The sequence below is a fragment of the Mustela erminea genome, chromosome 7, assembly GCF_009829155.1.
Source record: "Mustela erminea isolate mMusErm1 chromosome 7, mMusErm1.Pri, whole genome shotgun sequence".
Classification (NCBI taxonomy): domain Eukaryota; kingdom Metazoa; phylum Chordata; class Mammalia; order Carnivora; family Mustelidae; genus Mustela; species Mustela erminea.
Genome location: NC_045620.1, coordinates 22664406 through 22685080, shown reverse-complemented (window position 1 = coordinate 22685080; position 20675 = coordinate 22664406). Strand labels below are relative to the sequence as shown.

At 41.6% G+C, this 20675-nt stretch overlaps 1 protein-coding gene and 1 non-coding gene across 2 annotated transcripts in view; both read left to right on the top strand.

Moving 5' to 3' along the window:
* Positions 1–20675, top strand: part of PHF20 (PHD finger protein 20) — a 148006-nt gene that overhangs the window by 113684 nt on the left and 13647 nt on the right. The window contains exons 11-15 of the mRNA XM_032350796.1: positions 3473–3571; positions 5649–5813; positions 6793–6971; positions 15051–15150; positions 18054–18249. Of these exons, the coding sequence (XP_032206687.1) occupies positions 3473–3571; positions 5649–5813; positions 6793–6971; positions 15051–15150; positions 18054–18249 (739 nt within the window). The remainder of the gene's footprint in view (positions 1–3472; positions 3572–5648; positions 5814–6792; positions 6972–15050; positions 15151–18053; positions 18250–20675) is intronic.
* On the top strand, positions 18409–18598 carry LOC116596701. The gene has a single exon (XR_004288282.1). It is a non-coding gene; the product is annotated as a U2 spliceosomal RNA (small nuclear RNA).

Here is a 20675-nt window from a genome sequence, read left to right as displayed (position 1 = left end):
TGTGATTTCAAAAGCCAATGAAAGTGTTCATTATGTCTTCATTTTATGGAAATGTTAGTCATGAATTATGTGACTTTGAATAATGTGGGGACTTCAGGAATCCCTTGTATGGAATGAACTGCCCCATTCTTCTCTTACTGCCTTTTGGGTTTCTTAAAGGATGTGATACAGTTTTATAAAATGTAAAATGAAAAAAGACCCCAAAAAACCCTCCCATACTTAGATGATAACAGGGTATGCCCAGGTACTTGGCAGTTTATACCCTACATCTTGACCTCTCAAGGATCCAGGACCAAGGTGATCTCTTCTGCAGCCACTTGTGCTGATGGGTTAATGCTCTTGGCCTTTTAGTGAACTAATGGATATAGTCACTTTAATTTGGAGGTCATTAAAACCTGAGTTTACAAATCAAAAAACTGGGTTGGGCAATAGTTTCTGTATGTTTGTGTGTGACAATGTATCGACTTTTCTTTTTAGAGAGGTTTTTTTTTTTAAGATTTTATTTATTTGTCAGAGAGTGAGTGAGAGCACAAGCAGAGGGAATGGCAGGCAGAGGGAGAAGCAGGCTCCCTGCTGAGCAAGGAGCAAGTGATATGTGAGGCAATATATCACCTTCTTTTAGTCCTTTACTCAGATGCTTCCAGTGGCCTCCTAATTGCTCGTAATAAAGACCAACTTCCTTACAAGGCCCCACATGATGCCATGATCGCTTCTAGCCACATCATCTTCTCTCCCTCACCCAAATTCTCATTTGAGTTCCAATGGAGACATGCAGGCCTTCTTCCTATTTACTGTTCTCAAATTCCAGTCATTCATTGCTAATATATAGGAAAACAGTGGACTTTTGTATATTAACCTTGTTCCTTTGCAACCTTGCTATAATCACTCTTAGTTCCAGCAGGAGGTTTTTTGTTTTGTTTTTTGTTTTTGGTCAGTTCTTTGGGATTTTCTACATAGACAGTCCTGTCTCTGCAAACAAAGACCGTTTTATTTCTTCCTTTCTATGTGTGTAACGAGCGAGAGAGTGGAGGGAGGGGCAGAGTGGGAGGGAGAGAAAATCCTCAGGCTGGCTAGGAGCTGAGAGCCCAATGCGGGGCTTGATTCCATGACCACAAAATCAAGAGTTGGCCACTTAACCCGCTGAGCCACCCAGGTGCCTCATGAGTTCTGTTTTTGTATCTGAGGAAGACTGTTCCCAGGGTCAGAGGAAAATAAATATTGTTGATAGCTTTTATGAAATTCAGGAGGCATTTGACTGTGTTTTGCAAATTAACTGTATGACCTTGGCCAGGTCAGCTTATTCCTTTGGACCTTGGTTTCTTAATCTTAAATTGAGTATTTTTGTAAATTAGACCAAGGTATTTTCTGGAGTTCTTGTTTGTTGAACTTTCTCAGTTGTGGAGTGCTTTAACTGGGAGGGAACTTAGAGACCCTTAAATCCTGTATTCTTTGGCCAATTGATTAACTTCTGTCTGTAGAGCCCAAGCTTGACAGCTACGGAAGGCAGGCCACTATCCTCTCTGATGGGTCCTGGATGCCCATTAGAGAGAGAGACCTGGGCTGTGGCGCTGACATGGTGCTGAAGAGCTTGTTTTCAAATATCTGCATGATGTCAGGCAGGTACCTTCACCTCACTGAGCTTTAGTTTCCCTATCTGTAAAATGAAAATGATATACACAGGTTGTTGTTAGGATTAAGTGAGATGTTTGTGGTTTCTTTGCACACAAGTGCTTAGTTAAAATCAGATGAATCTGATTGTTACCTTATCTCATAACTGCTTTGTGATCATCTTGAATCCACATCAGAATCACTTGAAGAGTGTTTTTGATGCCCTTGGAAGCATGCTAAGTGAAAGAAGCCAGACACAGAAGGTCACGTATTGTGTGATTGCATTTATATGAAATGTCCAGAATAGATACATCTGTAGCCATGATGCAGAAATGGTGGTCACTAAGGACTGAGGACCTGGGAGAAGCCGTTTAGTGATAAAGAATTTTCCTTAGGAGTGATGGGATGTTTTGGAGCTGGGTAGAGCAGGTTGTACAACATGGTGAATGCCCTGCATACCACTGGACTTTTTTTTTTTTCTTTTCTTTTCTTTTTTTACAGCTTTATTGAAGTTTAATTGTGCAGTGAACTGCCCGTATTTAAATTGTATAATTTGAAGAGCAACACAGTCAAGACAGTAAACACATCTGTTGCCTTCCAGACCTTCCACATGCCCTTTTTTAATTCCTCCTTTTCACTCCTTCCTTCCTCTCATTAGGCACTGTGTTGTTTTTTTTTTTTTTTATAGATTACTTTTTATCTTCTAGAATTTTATACAAATGGAGTCATTCAGTATGTACTAGGGTTTAATCTGGCTCCTTTCACTTAGCATACTTGAGATTCACTTAGGTTGCTGCACATATTAATACTTAATACTTTTATCACTGAAAAGTATTCCCTTGTGTGAATGCACCACAAATGATTCATTCACTTGCTGATGGACATTTGGGCATTTTTTACTTTGTGTGATTAAAACTACAGCATCAGTGGGTGTTAATGTGCATGTCTCTGTGTGGACACAGTATCCCTTCTCTTGAGTAAATATCTAGGAGTAGAGTGGTTAGGTCCTAGGATCTATGTGTGCTTAAACCCATCTTGACCTCTGCAGAGTTAGGCTTGATCAAGTATTTGAAATGCTATATTTTGCTTATCAAAACAACAGGATTTTTGCAATGGGGAAGCTACTGTTAACTTTGAAAACTGAAAACAATCTTAAAGTGGTGGTGGGAAGCTTTTTAGAATGGAATTAAGAAAAACTGAAGTGAGAAGTTTGGATAGGGAGTGTCAATGACTTGAGTTTGCAGTGAAGAGTAGCAGAGAATGAAGTTGTGGTATTTGGAAGGTATGTAGTATTCATTTTTTAATGGGTAGTTTTATGTTATGTGAATTATACTTCAGTTATTAAAATTTTTTTTTGATATGCAGGTCACACTGTAAGCTACATGAATCAGCATTTTGTGAGTGGGACCTGGGCACTCACTTTTTTAAAATCTCACCTGGTTATTGTAGTATGTAGTCAGTGAGGAGTCGTGATCTAAGTAGGGTTGGCAAACTGTAGAAGGCCAGACAAATATTTTCAGCATTGAGGGTCACAAAGCCTCCATCTTCACTCTTCAACTCTGCTGTGGAAGCATGAAAGCAGTCATCATCAATATATAACAAACGCATATCGTGTGTTTCAATAAAGCTTAAAATAACAGGCAGTGGGCCAGAATTTGCTCACCATTGGTCTAAAGGCTAGATGACGGAGAAGGGGTTCCAGCGTCTTGAGGGGGATAGAAGGTCACCTCGTAGGCAGAGCCAGATCTAGAACTCTGTCCCTTTGCCCACTTAAGTTCTTCAAATTGGACATGTTTATTTGAGAATAAACCTCTTGGAAACAAGATGTTAGAAAGCCAGGACTTACACTTATTTTTAATTCCAGCTGCAAAAGACAAGGAAAAGAATAAAGAGAAGAAATTCAAAGAGTTTGTGAGAGTGAAGCCAAAGAAAAAAAAGAAAAAGAAAAAGAAAACCAAACCTGGTAATTTTTCCCATGGGGTGTTTCACTTGGGTTTCTTACCATGGGTTGGGGAGGGGTTACTTTCTCTCCTGGCCCTGAGATTGCACTGAGGAGCGGAGGGGCCAGCAAGCCTTTGTTGTTGTTGTTTTAAATTTCTTTTCAGCATAACAGTATTCATTGTTTTTGCACCACACCCAGTGCTCCATGCAATATGTGCCCTCCCTAATACCCACCACCTGGTTCCCCCAACCTCCCACCCCTCGCCCCCCAGCAAGCCTTTAAGGGAGCTTGTGGGATCAACCTAGCATGGATCTTGGCAGGGGAGGAGTATTCATCCTGAGCATTTCTGGGCCACACTGTCATCTAGGAAGGCCTTCTTTCTTGCTGCATTGGCCAGTATGATGGTACTCTTGTCATAGAGTAATGTGAAAGCATTATAGTAAGAGAGGATATACAGATGAATGACTGTATTTGTTTGCACACGCAGCTCTTTTTTTTTTTTTTTAATGATTTTACTTTTAGGTAATCTCTACACCCAGTGTAGGGCTCTTATGACCACAAGATCAAGAGTTGCATGCTCCACCAAACTGGGCCAGTCAGGCACCCCTTGTACACCCAACATTTATTTATTTATTTTTAAAGATTTATTTATTTGAGAGAGAGAGATCTTTGGAGGGTAGGGGCAGAGGGAGAGGGACAGAGACTTTTTTTTTTTTTTTAAGATTTTATTTATTTATTTGACAGAGATCACAAGTAGGCAGAGAGGCAGGCAGAGAGAGAGAGAGGAGGAAGCAGGCTTCCCGCCGAGCAGAGAGCCTGATGCGGGGCTTGATCCCAGGACCCTGGGATCATGACCTGAGCCGAGGACAGAGGCTTTAACCCACTGAACCACCCAGGCGCCCCAGGGACAGAGATTCTTTTTTTTTTTTTTTTTTTTTTTTAAAGATTTTATTTATTTATTTGACAGAGAGAGATCACAAGTAGGCAGAGAGGCAGGCAGAGAGAGAGAGAGGAGGAAGCAGGCTCCCTGCCGAGCAGAGAGCCCGATGCGGGACTCGATCCCAGGACCCTGAGATCATGACCTGAGCCGAAGGCAGCGGCCTAACCCACTGAGCCACCCAGGCGCCCCGGGACAGAGATTCTTAATGCAGTCTCTGCGTTAAGTGTAGAGCCCAATGTGAGGCTCAGTCTCGTGATCCTAAGATCACAACCTGAGCCGAAAGCAAGAGTCGAATACTTAACTGACTGCTTCACCCACAGGCCCTACACACAACTCTTAAACACATTATCTCTGAAGCCTTTCAATAAAGGATTTACTTCTCAAAGAGTGTGTGTCTAACTCCTACAAAGATGTTAAGAAAATCAGTGTTCAACCTTGGGAGCCAGAGAGTTGCCATGTTTTATTCTTTTTTTTTTTTTTTTTTTTTTTTAAAGATTTTATTTATTTATTTGACAGAGAGAAATCACAAGTAGATGGAGAGGCAGGCAGAGAGAGAGAGAGGGAAGCAGGCTCCCTGCCGAGCAGAGAGCCCGATGCGGGACTCGATCCCAGGACCCTGAGATCATGACCTGAGCCGAAGGCAGCGGCTTAATCCACTGAGCCACCCAGGCGCCCCTTTTTTTTTTAAATTTTTTAAAACTTAATTTATTTATTTGACAGAGACACAGTGAGAGAGGGAACACAAGCAGGGGGAGTGGGAGAGGGAGAAGTATGCCTCCCGCCAAGCAGGTAGCCCAATGCGGGGCTTGATCCCAGAACCCTGGGATCATGACCCGAGCCAAAGGCAGATGCTTAATGACTAAGCCACTGAGGTGCCCTGCCATCTTTTGTTCTTAATATATCTTTTGGCTTAGAAAAACTTATCAGAAAAAAGGGAGAAGGGTGATGGTGAGGAGGAAGCTTTTGGTTTTGAGGTTCTTGGAAGTATCTAGAAGTATTAATCCCAAAATCTGTCTTCCACACCCCTTTGTAGTTGAATATCAACTCCTCTGCCCGTGGAGTTGTTTGAACAGTGGAGTTGTTGGTTGGGTGGGATTGATTCTGGAATGCCCTGATGATATTTGGGCATGCTAATTCCTTTTTGATCCTATCTTCCAGAATGCCCTTGCAGTGAGGAGATCAGTGATACCTCTCAGGAACCTTCTCCACCTAAGGCATTTGCTGTCACCAGGTGCGGGTCCTCAAATAAGCCTGGGGTCCATATGAGCCCACAGCTCCATGGCTCAGAATCTGGAAACCATAAAGGGAAAGTGAAAGTATCTGGTAAGGAGACTGTCTGCTGACTTGATCATTTGTATAGCAGAATAGTTGGAGAAGGCTGGATTTATGTTGACACTGTAACTTACTCCCCAGGCCTTCTGCAAGTATAAGTCTGTTATATTTTCAAAATAAAGAAGTGCGTCAGATAAACCAAAGGCAATTAGCTGTGCCTTTCCTGAACTTTTCTTCTCTCCAACTTTGGTTTTAGTTGAATGCTTCTTAGGTTCGTCCAGACCAGTATGTCTGTAACCCCCAAAATCCATTATACCCCATCCTCTAGCATGCCTGCCCTTTTCATTGCTCCATTTCTTATTCATGGACTCTGCATCTAACCTGATTGCTTGGGGATATCTGAGTCAACATTGAAGCTGCTTCTTTTCCAGCAATTTAGAGGTTGATTGTGAATTTGGAAAGAGTTAGCAATTATATGGAAAGTACTTACAGCAGTGTCTGGTACAAAGGAAGTGATCAGTAAATGTTAGCTGTAATTATAACTAAGCAGGTGCCAACATCTAGTGATTCTAATTCTGATTATCTCTGGAATCTGCCCCTTCTTCCTTTCCTACTGTTGACAGAGTTTAAAGGTGGCTCTGGATGTAGATTTGACAGTAAGCCAGGTCCTGGCTGGAAGGGATGAGGTTGAGGAACATCTTTGAGTCATTAGGATGATGATATGTGTAGTTCCTGGGGCGTTGTAGCCTCTCTGCCAATGAGATCTGTGACCTTGAGGTGCCACTTACTTTGGGCTTCACTCTCAGTAAAATGAGGAATGGAATTCAGTTCATCACCAGGCAGCATGTGTCATTTGGGCTGTTACTAGAAGACAGGCCCAGGGAACAGATTGGAGTCCTGTTTCCCAGCTCTGTGAAAGTTCATAGAGGAGTGGGGCTGTAAGGTCACTTCCACTCTTGACATTCTAGGTTTTTTAAAATTTTGTAATTATAATTTAAAATAGTGACTGTTGTTTTTCCTTTCTTCTCAGAGGAAGATAATTTGAGCGAGTCCTCTTCTGAGAGCTTTCTTTGGAGCGATGAGGAGTATGGTCAAGATGTTGACGTGACCACCAATCCAGATGAAGAACTTGATGGGGATGACCGCTATGATTTTGAAGTGGTCCGCTGCATCTGTGAGGTTCAGGAGGAAAATGACTTCATGATTCAAGTAAGTAGAGCTTCCAGGAGACAGGCATAGGGAAACCTAAACTGGTCCTTGGAAGGAATTTGCAGGGACTGCAGTTTGAGGACAGCAGACAGAGTCATGTTAGAAGCCCCAGCCAGGTAGGCACTATTACCAGCAGCACGCTGAGCTTATTACTTTAGAGTTCAGCTTCCTCTGAATCTCAGGCTGGTGTAAATAGCCTATTATTAGAATGAGAGAGGACTTGAAACATCACTGAGTCTAAAAGTCTTACACTCTGCTTGGGGCAGCTGAGACCCACAAACGGGAAGGGCCTTGCCTGTGGTCACACAGTGAGGAGTTGAACAGCAGGGATCTGAATCTCTGGAGTGGTAGTTGAGTCTTCCTATGGTCCCTTACTTTCTCTCTGATGTAAAATTTCTATATGGCCTTAAGAAATGGAGACCAGTTTCATAACTTGTTTGTTTCTTGTTCTTTATTTTCCTGACACTTGTATCTGTCATTTCCATCTCGGGGATGTGCCTGTGGGGTAGGCCCCTCCCTTCCTGCTTGGGGAGAGCATCACTGGCCAGCACCTGCTTGCCTCTGGCCCTTTTCTTGCTTTTAATGACAGTTTCAGTGAGGTGGCTGCTGGCCTGCTGACTCCAAAGGCTGTCATTAATACCCCGCATGTCTTGGCAGCTGCCTGGACTGTCCAGGGAACCTGAGTTGTTCAAGTAAGTCATGGTTATATTGGTCAGGATTCTTTGGAAATTTCTTTGTTTTTCAGTAGCCTTCATGGTAACCTCTGGGAATTCAGAGTACATAAATGGTCTCAAATAATACCTGGTATTTATGACCTTTAGTAAGCCTTAGGTCTGTGGTTTTCAATCCTTTTAAATATCAGAACGCAGTTTCCGAATGGATTCTTTCATAGAGCCACAAAATGTATAACAAGTTTAAAAGCATTAGTTTTGAAAGTTCATAATAGGTCATCTTCACTTTTGAGTCCAGAAATGTGAATGGTATGCTTTTTCCCATGAAGTCTGATATGCAATCAGGTTTGTGTGTGACAGTTGACATCTTGAAGCATTTCAGTGATTCAGTAGTTTCCTTTTTGTGAGACATGGCCATTTGTATGGGTGACTTTTCCTAAACAGCATGCTGTGTAGTCACTGATTAAGGAGATGGGAGGGAAAGCTTTGTTCCAAGTGTAACACAATACTGAGCTAGCCTAGCAGTACAGAGTTATGTATACTGGTGGGTTGTGTTGTCTTAAGTTTAAGTTTGGGAAACATTGGAATGTGCATTTTTGGTTTTAATTTTTTTTTTTTTTAATTTTATTTATTTATTTGACAGAGAGAGATCACAAGTAGGCAGAGAGGCAGGCAGAGAGAGAGAGAGGAGGAAACAGGCTCCCTGCTGAGCAGAGAGCCCGATGCGGGACTCGATCCCAGGACCCCGAGATCATGACCTGAGCTGAAGGCAGCGGCTTAACCCACTGAGCCACCCAGGTGCCCTTGGTTTTAATTTTTAAAAATAGTCTTGTTTTTATTATTTATTTATTTATTTATTTATTTATTTATTTATTTATTTATTTTGGGGCACCTAGGTGGCTCAGTGGGTTAAGCCGCTGCCTTCGGCTCAGGTCATGATCTCGGGGTCCTGGGATCGAGTCCCACGTTGGGCTCTCTGCTCAGCAGGGAGTCTGCTTCTCTCTCTCTCTCTCTCTCTCTCTCTGCCTGCCTCTCTGTCTACTTGTGATCTCTCTGTCCAATAAATAAATAAATAAATCTTTAAAAAAAATGTTTTAAAAGATTTTATTTATTTATTTGATAGAGATCACAAGTAGGCAGAGAGGCAGGCAGAGAAAGAGAGAGGAGGAAGCAGGCTCCCCGCAGAGCAGAAAGCCGGATGTGGGGCTCGATCCCAGGACCCCGGGATCATGACCTGAGCTGAAGGCAGAGGCTTTAACCCACTGAGCCACCCAGGCGCCCCAAAAATAGTCTTGTTTTTAAAAAGATACTCATTTGCAGAACCTCTGAAGCTCAGTGGACTACAATTTGAAAACTTATATAACATGGAACTATCTAAGTAGAATCTTTTTTTTTTTAATTTGGTTTTTGAAAGGATGTTGAAGATGGTTAATTTCTATCCTGTCTCTCTGGGCATGTAGTCAGTTCTGGGTCTTGGAAGCCTGATTTCATCTTCATTTGTCCATAGAAATTTTTTTTTTTTTTTTTTTAAAGATTTAATTTATTTATTTGACAGACAGAGACCACAAGTAGGCAGAGAGGCAGGCAGAGAGAGAGGGAGGAAGCAGGCTCCCTGCTGAGCAGAGAGCCCCATATGGGGCTCGATCTCAGGACCCTGAGATCATGACCTGAGCCGAAGGCAGAGGCTTTAACCCACTGAGCCACCCAGGCGCCCCTGTCCATAGAAATCTTTAGTGGGTGAGTAATGAAGGCCCTTCCTGGCAGGGCTCTTCCCGCTCATCAGTAGAAGAGACCTAGTTCTGATCCACTGTGTTTTCCCACTGACTTTTCTATAAGTAGCAAGGATGATGGGGTGTTCAGGGAGGTAGAGCTTGGTGTGGCATTATATGGTATATGAGGAAACTTAAATTTGGAGCTGCTGAGGCCATACCAGCTGTTATAGGACAGAGTCGGGAACTGCTTTCATCTCCAGCTTCCCAGGCTCTGCATGACCTTCCCCTAGCTCAGCTCAGTGCAATGCTTGTGGCTTCCTATGGTATTGTGATGATGAGCTCACTTCAAAACACCTTATGTTTTGCTGTAGAAGACTTTTCTTTGCTGTCCCCTTGCTGTGTAGAGCTGGCTTTGTGGTATAGAGGGACAGTTTTTTACTTTCCCTGTCATTATGAGCAATGTACCTTTTCCACTCAGTAACTTTAGTAAAAGACATACATTTGGAGGGAGCTCTGGAAAAAATGTAATTTAAACTTTGTAAATATATTCATCATCTAGTTTTATTTTATTTTATTTTTAAAGATTTTATTTATTTATTTGACAAAGATAGAGAGAGATCACAAGCAGGCAGAGAGGCAGGCGGAGAGAGAGGGGGAAGCAGCCTCCCTGCTGAGCAGAGATCCTGATGTGGGGCTCGATCCCAGGACCCTGGGATCATGACCTGAGCCGAAGGCAGAGGCTTAACCCACTGAGCCACCCAGGCGCCCCCATCATCTAGTTTTAAACGTATTTGTCGTCTAGGAAGGTTCAGTGATTATTTTTTAAATAATTTTTTTACTTACATTGGTAATTTGCACTACCCTAAAATACATTTATTTTATTTTTTAAAAGATTTTTATTTATCTGTTTGTCAGAGAGACACAGTGAGAGAGGGAACACAAGCAGGGGGAGTGGGAGAGGGAGAAGCAGGCTTCCTGCTAAGCAGGGACCCTGATGCAGGGCTCCATCCCAGGACCCTAGGATCAGGACCTGAGCTGAAGGCAGATGCTTAACACCTGAGCCACCGTGGTGCCCCTACCCTAGCATATATTTAGAGTTTGTTTCCTAGAAGATGCATACATTGCTTTAGAGGAGTAATGTTCTCTGATCATTTTCATTATTTGATTTGTATTAACATTATTCAAGTAAATTATTATTTGATTTTATTTACCAGTGGCAATAATTTAAATCATTGGGAGGTTAAAGTCTTACTTAATAATCATGAATGTTTGAGAAATCTGGGTACCGCATAAAAATGAACCTCAGGAATTCCATTTGATATTTAAGTTATTTTAATTGTTACAGGAAAGGTTTGGGCAAACGTTTTCTTAAAGGGCTAGGTGATAAGTATTACAGGCTTTGAGGACCCTGTGTTCTTTGTTACAGCTACTCAGCTTTGCCCAGTCATAGGCATTATGTAATAAATGAACATGAATGTGTTCATATGATACTTTACTTACAAAAACAGGGCATGAACGGAATTTAGCCTCTGGGTGTAGTTTGCCCTAGACTAACAAATATATTTTAGGTGCCAAACCCAGTAAAACTTGTGTAGCAGTTTTAACCAGAAGTCCACTTTAAAAGCTTTGTTTGTTTTAAGATTTGTATTATTTATTTGTTGCTAGCTAGAGCATTCATATAGTTCAAAGTCCAAAAAGTATACATAGGTATGGAGAAAAAAATGTGACCCCCAGCTTGCCTTCATGGGAAGCACCCTTTGTCAGCTTCTTGTGTAGCATTCTGGAAACACTCCATGGCTCAGCAAGCAGTAACAAATGTATTCTCTTCCTCCTCACCACCTTTTCAGTTACTTGGTAAAATAACATAAAATTTACCATTTTTAAGTGTATGTGGCGTTAGATGAATTGAGTACATTTACATTGCTGTGCAACCATCTTTTTTTAAAAAAAAAAACAGTTATGTAGTATTTTCAATATCTTTTCTCATTTAACAATATATGTTGAAGCCTATTTCATTTCAAACAGAAAACAAACTTCTTTATTCTTTTTTATGGCTGCATCATAGATGGATCATCATTTATTTAACCCTTCCCATGTTGATGACATTTAGATGGTTTCTAACCTTAACAGTAATGTAATGAATAATTTTGTGTAAGTATGCCTGTTGGACCAAGTTTTGAAAGTAGAATTCCTGGGCCACAGGTAATGTGCATGTATAATTTTGATAAATATTTCTATTTGTTGTTAGCAATATTATATAAACTCTCTGTGGAGGCTGTGCCAGTGAACAGTCTTAGGAGCACCTTTTTCAGTATAGAATATCATCAGACTTTATCTTTGCTCTTCAAATAAGTAAGAACAACAGCACCTGGGTAGCTCATTCCACTGAGCGCCCAGCTCTTGATTTCAGCTCAGATCATGATCTCAGAGTCGTGAGATTGAGTCCCTGGTCAGGCTCCACGCTCAGCAGGGAGTCTGCTTGAGATTCTCTCCCTCTCTTTCTGCCTCTCCCCCTGCTGGCACACCGTGTGTGCTCTCTCTCTCTCTCTCAAATAAAAAAAATCTTAAAAAAAAAAAAAAAAGATAAGTGAAAAAATAGTCTGTTGGTATAGCCACTTTGTAATTTTTTTTTTTAATTTATTTGAGAGAGAGTGGGCATGACCATGAGCTGGGGAGAGGGACACACAGAGAAGAAGTAGCAGACTCCCAGCTGAGAGGGGAGCCCAACATGGGGTTCGATCCCAGGACCCTGCTATCATGACCTGAGCTGAAGGCAGATGCATAACTGCCTGAGCCACCCAGGCGCCCATGTAATTTGTTTTTTTTAAATAAATGTTTAAAAATTTCATACTTGTAGCATTTGGAAAATACAGAAAATCACAAAGAAGAAAACAATTACCCAGATTATTTTTACCTAGAGATAAGCAGTGTTAATATTTTGGAATACACATACACATATATATAAAAATGAAAATTATGCTCTGTAAATATTTCTTCAAGAGAGTAACTTTTAGGATAAAAGCAAATGTTTATTATAAAAAGTTCAGGCAGTACATAAATGTATAAATAATTACTTAATATTTATATGTAATCCCCAAACCTAGAAATACTAAAGTATATGCATATTATTGGTCTGGTTGGTTTCACATTAATTATATTAACTCAAATAACTATTCATTAATTCTTCTGGTGGTGGATTTGAACATCTTTTTTCTTTAAGAATTAGATATTTTCCTTTGACCTGTCTGTTCATGTCCTTTATCCATTTTTCTGTTGGATGGTTGGTCGTTTTCCTACTCATTTGTATAGGCTTTAGACCTTGTTTTGTATTGGCTGCAAAAACAGTTAAAACAACTTGTACCCACTCTGTCATCTGTCAGATTTTTTGTTTGATTTTATGAGTCGACTATATCAAACTTTCCTTTAATGGCTCTGAAATTTAAATAATAGTTGCTTCCTCATTCATAAAAGTTTATTGAAAAATTTGTAACAGAATTTGCTCGTGGTTGATTCTGGTACTTTTGAAATTCCACTTAATCTTCTTAAAGCAATGTAAATATTTGTTCCACCTGGAATTTATCCTGGTATAAGGTGTAAGGGCCATAACTACCCAGTTGTCCCAACACTATGCCCTGTTACTGAAATGTCACCTTCGTTTATTTTATTTCCATATGTGTTTGGATTGCTTTTTAGATTCTCCTTTTCCATTGATCTCTCTGTGTATTTGCTTATACAATTCTATTTTAATTATTTTACCTTTATAATATTCTTAAAATATCTGATAGGGCTTGTATCCCCTTTTGTTCTGTTTTATAAATTTCCTATTAATTTTAGGATCACCTTCTATCCAGTTCTACAGCTATTCACTTACTATTTATTTGGTACTGCATTATTTTTATAAATTTACCTAAGGAGAAAGGACTTCCTTTTGATGACTCCTGCTGTCCAAGAATATGATATTCCTTACCATTGACTTAAGTCTTTGTGTCCTTTAAGTAGTATTTTAAAATTTTCTTCACAGAGATCTTGTATGTTTTATTCTTAGATATTCTTAGATATCTTAGATATTCTATTCTTAGTCTCAGGTTTAGTCTTAGATACTTTATCTTTTCTGTTATTATTCTTGTTCATTTCTAAATTTAAACTTTTAAAAATTGAATCATCTTTTTTAGCCAAACCCATACGAAAAAAGTTATTTTGAAGTTTTCAACTTAGCTGTCTTTGATTGAATTTTAGTGAATCCCAGTTCTCAAGAGATTTCCAAACTTACTGGTGAGACAGACATTCATTCTTACTTCTGTTTTCTACAACTAACTCTTTGTTATTGTGCAGTGTTTACTTTCTCCCTGAGCCTTAGTTCCTTCATCTGTATATTAAAGAATTTGTATCGGATCTTAGCTAAAAAGTCTATCTTCCAGCTTTGCCTCTGTTGATTCTGACGCAGTTAGCTTCCTAGGGGATTATCTGCCCAGGAAAGCCTTCTTGATGCTAGGGCCTATCTGGCTCCAAATAGCCGAGGACTGTCTGAGCTTTGGAGTTTGGAGTTTGGAGTTTAGTCCCTTGTGGCCGGGCTAGTGGCCCACCCTCAAGGCCATGCTGGGAAGGAAGCTCATTGCCCACCTTCCAGAGTTGTCTGTCTGTTTGCATAGTTAAAAGTCTTAGGGTCCTGGTCTGAGATTCCATGAAGTGTCCTAGTATCTCATTTGGCATTGTTTTTACTTTCCATTCCCTCCAGACCCTTAGCCCTCAGGCTTACTATCCTCAGGCCATCCATGGGGTTGCCTTCATTATCTGCTCCTTTCTTTCCCTCTCGGCCTCCTGCCCCTCCTCCCCACTCGCCCTCTGGCCCCTTACCCAAGTAAGGCAGTGGAACTAGCTTTGCTGTTAGCCAGGCCTGTGTTCTGATCCACTGTTGCCTCTCTTCAGCTGTGTGACCTTTGGTAAGATTGAGAGAGAATAAACTCGAAGTGCTAGCATGGGATTATTCTAGGAGGTATCAAAGTAAATTAGGTTGCCTAGTTGTAGTAGTAATAAGTGCATGAAGGGTGTGTACTGGGCTCCTTGATGGGAGTTTTTATATATGACCCCATAATTCCTCACAAACAGCCCCCATGGTCAGTAGGTGAGTACCCCATTTTGCAAGTGGGGAAGACTGAAGCCTAGGGAGAAGTGACCTGTGTAAAGTCATACAGCTAATGAATGTCTGAGCTAGAATTCAGACTCAGGTTTTTGTCTTTCCAGTTTAATCTTCCTCTAGGAACTTGAACATTTCCCCTCTGTTCTCATAATGTGATCAGAAAAGTGAAAGCCTCTAGAAACAGGAGTGAAAATAGTCATTCTTTGAGATCACTGTTTTATAGATCTAAATGGTCTTCATCTCTGCTGTCTGGTACACCAGCCACTAGCTTCACATGGCTTTTGAACACTTAAGTTGTGGCTAATAGGACTAAGGAGCTGAATTTTAACTTAATTTGTTAATTTAAATATAAAGAGCCACAGGTGGCTGGTGGCTGCCACCATGACCGGCACAGTTGTCGATGAGGGGTTGTAGCTTGGCTCCTGAGTAGGTCATTTGGGAGTCCTCTCCCTCCCCTTTTCTTCTCCCTCTCACTGCCCCTCCCCCCAACAGTGCATCTTGCTTTTGGATGGAGGATGCCTTCTGAGTTTAATTTTTATTGCTTCTTTAATTCTAACAGTGTGAAGAGTGCCAATGCTGGCAGCATGGGGTCTGCATGGGATTACTGGAAGAAAATGTGCCTGAGAAATACACCTGTTATGTTTGCCAAGACCCTCCAGGTAGAGATTTCTGGAGTCAGGGATATTAACAATATGTAACCTTTTCCACAGCTGGCCATGGAGCAGCCTCACTGTCTGTGATATTGAGACTTATTTCTTTGACATTGGTTAGACGGACTCCTTGCCCCTGTGGCTAGCTCACCTGCTAGACTGCTGTCCTGAACTTAGCAGTGAGAGAGTATGTGGGAAGCCTGTGGAAAGCCTGGCCTTGGGCTAGAATTACTTTTTTATTATAGTAAAAATTATATAATATGAGATCTACCCTCTTAACAAATTTTTAAGTGTACAGTACAGTACTGTTTCTGAACTATAAACACAGTGTTGTACAGCAGATCTCTAGAACTTTTTCCATCTTGCATGACTAAAACTATAAAAAGCTGTGGAATACTTTCCAGATTTGCCTGTCATCCTTGCCTTGCTTGGGTGCCATGCCACTCTTCTCTGTATTAAGCTAGTTTTAGAATGTGTGCTGCTGGATCAAGCACCTTTTCCTGTTACTGAGGCTTCATGAAGATAATGGGCTCTGTCTTTGGCTTTTTTAGGACCCTGCCTCTGCTCGCTCTGGTGGCACCTGCCCTCCATTGCATCATTGCCACATGGAAGAGAGAGTCGCCCTTGAGGGGAAGGGAAAAGGTGTATTGATAGGGCTTGACTGCTACCCAAACCAGCAAATAATTCCTTTAACAGGATCATTTAGTTGCATTGTTCCATGGCCACATGACTGGCCTGTGGCTTTTGGATTCCCTTTTCCGGAAATCTTATATATCTGTGGTTCTTGTCCTGCTGTCAGTGGGATGGTGGTATCTTTTCCCTTCACCACCTCTAGGTTTCTCCCCTTGGCTCCAGTTCCATGATCCCAAGGCTCGGCAAGGCTAGACAATGCTTAAGTGCCTCTACTTCTATGGATCCTTTCTGTCCTGTGGGGTGGTTCTGGGGGGAGCTCCTATTCCTATTTTTGCTTATGATGAAGAAATTGATGCCCAGGGACATGAATGACTTTCCCAATCTCATAAAGCAAATTGGAATTAGAACTGACTAATGGGGTCAGATTTTGATTTTGCTAGTTGTGTAGGGAGGGGGTGATCACTGTAGTTTGTGTTCTAGCAGGTGTGTCCTCTTGAGATCTGATGACCTCTGTTGTGACACTATATCTCCTTGTGCTAGATTAGTCCATAGATGGAGAGGGATCTGTTTCTCTCTTTATCCCAAGGAAAGAATATGGTCAGAAGATTAGTCTGTGAGCCACAGAATATTATTAATGGGCAGGATCTGAGAGACCACTTAGTTCAGCCCTGACATTTGATAGGTGAGCAAATATAGGCCCAGAAGGGACATGACGGGGCTAAGATCAGCAGCAAGTTAGTGCCAGATAGGAGATGAGAACCATGTTCTTTGACCTTAGTTTTGTAGAGCAGGTGGGACTACTCTGAAACCTGCTGCTCAGGCCACTTGTGCAGCAGCTGCCTCTGAGATGCCACACGTAATCCCTTGGGCTCCTTAGCACTGCTTAAAAATCTCTTTTGTCTACTTTATTATCTCCCACTCCTTCCCTCTCTCCATTTTTCCCTTTTTACAAATCATGCACCCCATCTTCATCAACTCCTCTCTATACTTGCTGAACTTTTACAACTCTAACTGCCAATGCTGTAAATAGACTCCTTCTGGAGTCGAATGCTCTGTGTCCTTTACATTCATATTTATAGCCTGTGTTTGACTCTGCAGTGTCTTGGATCAGAAGTTTAACCTAACAGATTTATTCTTTAAAGGTTACTTAAAGATGTTTTTTACAGAATGGAGGTATATCCATACCATGGGTTTTAGTAAAGCTAGAAAGAGCCCAAAGACCTTGATAGGGATTATGAGGGTTATTTCAGGATTTTTATAGATATTGGGAGGTAAATGGTTGTCTGGTTGAAAGCTGTTCCTTGAGAATTTGGAGCAGGAAATACTGCCAAGTCACATGTAGTTGTGTTTTCAGTTCTTCCTAAGGATCCTTGTGATGAGCAAGCCCACTAAAACCATCCAGTTTGTCTGTCATTCTAATAGATGGGAAATGGAGGTTCAGAGAAGGGAGGGTGCCTGACTGTTTATATTTAGTAAGGCGGTGTAGGTGTTGAAAGGGGGACTTGGAGCTTCTTTCCACTTGATAAATCCATTCAAGATGTCCTTTGCCAGATGCTGGGGATACAACCCCAGACAAAATGGTTCCTATTATTCTTGCTCTTAGTGGGGTTGGGCCAGAAACAGGTGTCAAAATAAGTCAAATAAGCAAAAAGATGTTAGATAGGGATAGTGCTTTGGCTGGAGAGTTTAGCATCCAGATAGGGAATGAGTTAGGAGGTGTTGAATTCTTACTTTGAAAGTAACAAAAGGCCTGAGGAAGTGGAAAGATGGCAGTCCTTCAGGGGCTCCAGACAGAGGATGCTAGAGCATAGATCCTAAGACTGAAAAGATGGATGTGTTCCAGGAGCTTAAAGGAGACCACTGTAAGGGCTGTGAGGGTGGGGCAAGGAGGGCAGGAAGGATCTGGGTCCAGGTGGCTCATGAGGCCAATGTTAGGGCTTTTTTTTTTTTTTTTCCCCTTTTTTCCCTGTATGCAGTGGGAAGTCTTTGAGGGTTTTAAATAGGAGATGCAATGATGTGATTTAAATTTAAAGAGATACCCAAGTTCCCATTCCACCTTTGGCCTGTTCTTAGGAGATCAGGAAATTTACATGTCTTATTGCCTTATTTCCCACCCCTAGTAGGAGCCCAGGATATAGTAGGTGCCAAGTAAATGTTTATTGGTTGAATAAATGAACACAGGAATCCATCCTTCCAGTAATTTGTGTGATATTGTACAATGATGCAGGGGTCTGGGTTTCCTTCAGGCCAAGTATTAACTTTCATTGTCACTGCTTTAGGTCAGAGGCCTGGCTTCAAGTACTGGTATGACAAGGAGTGGTTGAGCAGGGGACATATGCATGGCCTGGCCTTTTTAGAAGAGAACTACTCCCACCAGAATGCTAAGAAGATTGTGGCTACCCACCAGCTTCTTGGCGATGTGCAGAGAGTGATCGAGGTTCTCCATGGCCTTCAGCTCAAGATGAGCATCTTGCAGTAAGTATGGCCCCTACAGCTTTGAGGATGAGGCTGATTTGACATGGTTTGGCGGGGCGGGGTGGGGTGGTTGGTGGGCGGGAGGATAAATTTGAGATTGGAAAGCCACAGAATCAGTGATAAGACCAATGAGTTTGAGACCTTTACTAAAAATTTTTAGTTACTTCTCAGCCTTTTGGCTAAGGTCAAGTATAGTGTCTGTTTTTAGCAGTTTAATATCTAATATGTCCTCTATCCAAGGACAATACAGTAAATGGGTTTTGGAACTAGGAGACGGAATCGGAGCTTGCTCCATCCTCTCCATCCTTTGACCTGGTATTGCAGCTCTTCCAGGAAGGGTGTGCCCCCTCGGGGGGGAAAAATATGTCAGTCTCACAATAAACATTCTTTTTTAAAAAAAATTCAACCCTATTGAGGTAGAATTTATATAGAATTAAATTTGCTCATTTTACAGGTTCATTGAGTTTTGACGGCTTGCAGCTGCCACCATAATCAAAATATGGTGTATGTATTTGTAATTTAGTTTGTTTACTGTTCTAGGGTATAGTTCTGAATTTTTTTTATTGTGGTAAAATATGCATAATATAAAATTCATGTTTTATAAATTCGTAAATAGTCTTAACTGTTTTTAATATATAGTACAATAGTGTTAAATAAATTCACCTTGTTGAAACCAATCTCCATAACTCTTCCTCTTACAGAATTGCAACTCTGTATGTGTTAAACAACTTCTCTCCACTTTGCCTCCTCCCCAACCCTGGCGACCACCATTCTACTTAGTGTTTCTGTGAATCTGACTACTCTAGATACCTCATATAAATGGGATCTCACAGTATTTGTCTTTTTTGTGACTAGCTCATTTCACTTAGCATGGTGTCTTCAAAAATTTATCTGTATTATAATCTGTGTCAGAATTTTCTCCCTTTTTAAAGGCTGAATAATATTCCATTGTAGGTAGTGTTGGATTTTGTTTATCCATTCATCCTTAACACCCTTGACTGGTAAACAAAGTAAAATTGAAAGCTGCCGGGAGAGAATATTGGCGGGCCTGCTCTCCAGCATAGGGGTTACTCAGTAAGTCTTTCTCTTCATGGTTTGCTCATGCAAAGTTTTAAGTGTTCTGGGACTGGACTTTTGGCTTTTAGGGACTTGAAGTTTGAGGAGTGAAATTGAGTGTGAATTCCGGCTTCTGTGGCTACATTCTATGTGTCAAGATGACCCAAGTTCCTGTAAGCTCTGAGAAAGACATGTAGCTCTTATTGGGGTCCCTTTTCTTTCATAATGTACCCCACTTTACCAAATAGTGATTTGGGACCTTGCATGAGGCAGCTGCTCTCCCATGATTTCCATGGGTAGAGTCAGGTCTAGAATTCCAGGCCTGGGTCCTGTCAAGTACTTGGCCTAACCTTTCTAACTTCCTCTCAGTGGTTCCATGCATTTTTCTTCTGGTATCAGCACAGTCTGTGTCAGACAGCTTCTCTTATGTAAACATTTCTTGGGTTCTCCCATGGACTTGCTCATAGGAGGCCATCTTAGTTAAGACATCAACAATGACAGATTCATGCCATAAATGAGTTAGGCATGACAGACTCCTCAGCAAGATTTCCTTTGTGCAAGTTAGTCCTGGAGGACCCTCAGCCTTAGACAGAGTGTCAGAGCCCTGGGATGGAAGAATGGGGATCTGCTTGCCCCCGCATTCTGGTGCAGAAGCGTGCTGACTTCAAGAACTGACACAACAAGGAGTGGTTGAGCAAGGGCGCATTCAGACATGGTATATATTGGTTTGGGTAAAAGCTAAGGTGCTATAACAAAGACCCAAAAAACAAAGGCTGAAACAAAGTGGAACCTTCTTTGTCAAATAATGAATGGTCCCTGGGTAGTCAGGGCTCCAGGGCAGGTAGGTGGCCTTTTTCCAGGATGCCGTCTGTGGACCTGGGGACTTGGGTTCCTTCTTTCTTATTGCTCCGGCATTCCATTGGGGCATTCTCATCTGCATGATCAAAACAGACTCAACAGTACCTCAACTGTTCTAGCCCCCGGGTCAGGGGAAAGAGGGGAAAGCAGGCAGCTTTTTTCACGGACGCATCTAACTGCAGGGAAGGCTAGCCATATGATCTGTTTGAACCCAGGAGGGAGGATTGAGGTGGGTATAAGAGAAGGGGAAAATAGTTGCTGGGGAAAGTTAGCTATCACTGTGACACTCTCTGTTGAGATGAACCAAATCAAGTGACAGCCCTGGGTAAGATATCAGAGATAAGCTGGGGGTACCTGGGTGGCTCAGTCAGTTAAGTGTCTGACTCCTGATTTTGGCTCAGGTCATGATCTCAGGACTGTGGGATTGAGCCCCTTGTTGGGCTCTATGCTCAGTGATGAGTCTTCTTGAGATTCTCTCTATCTCTGCCCTGTCCCCCCACACTCACATGTGC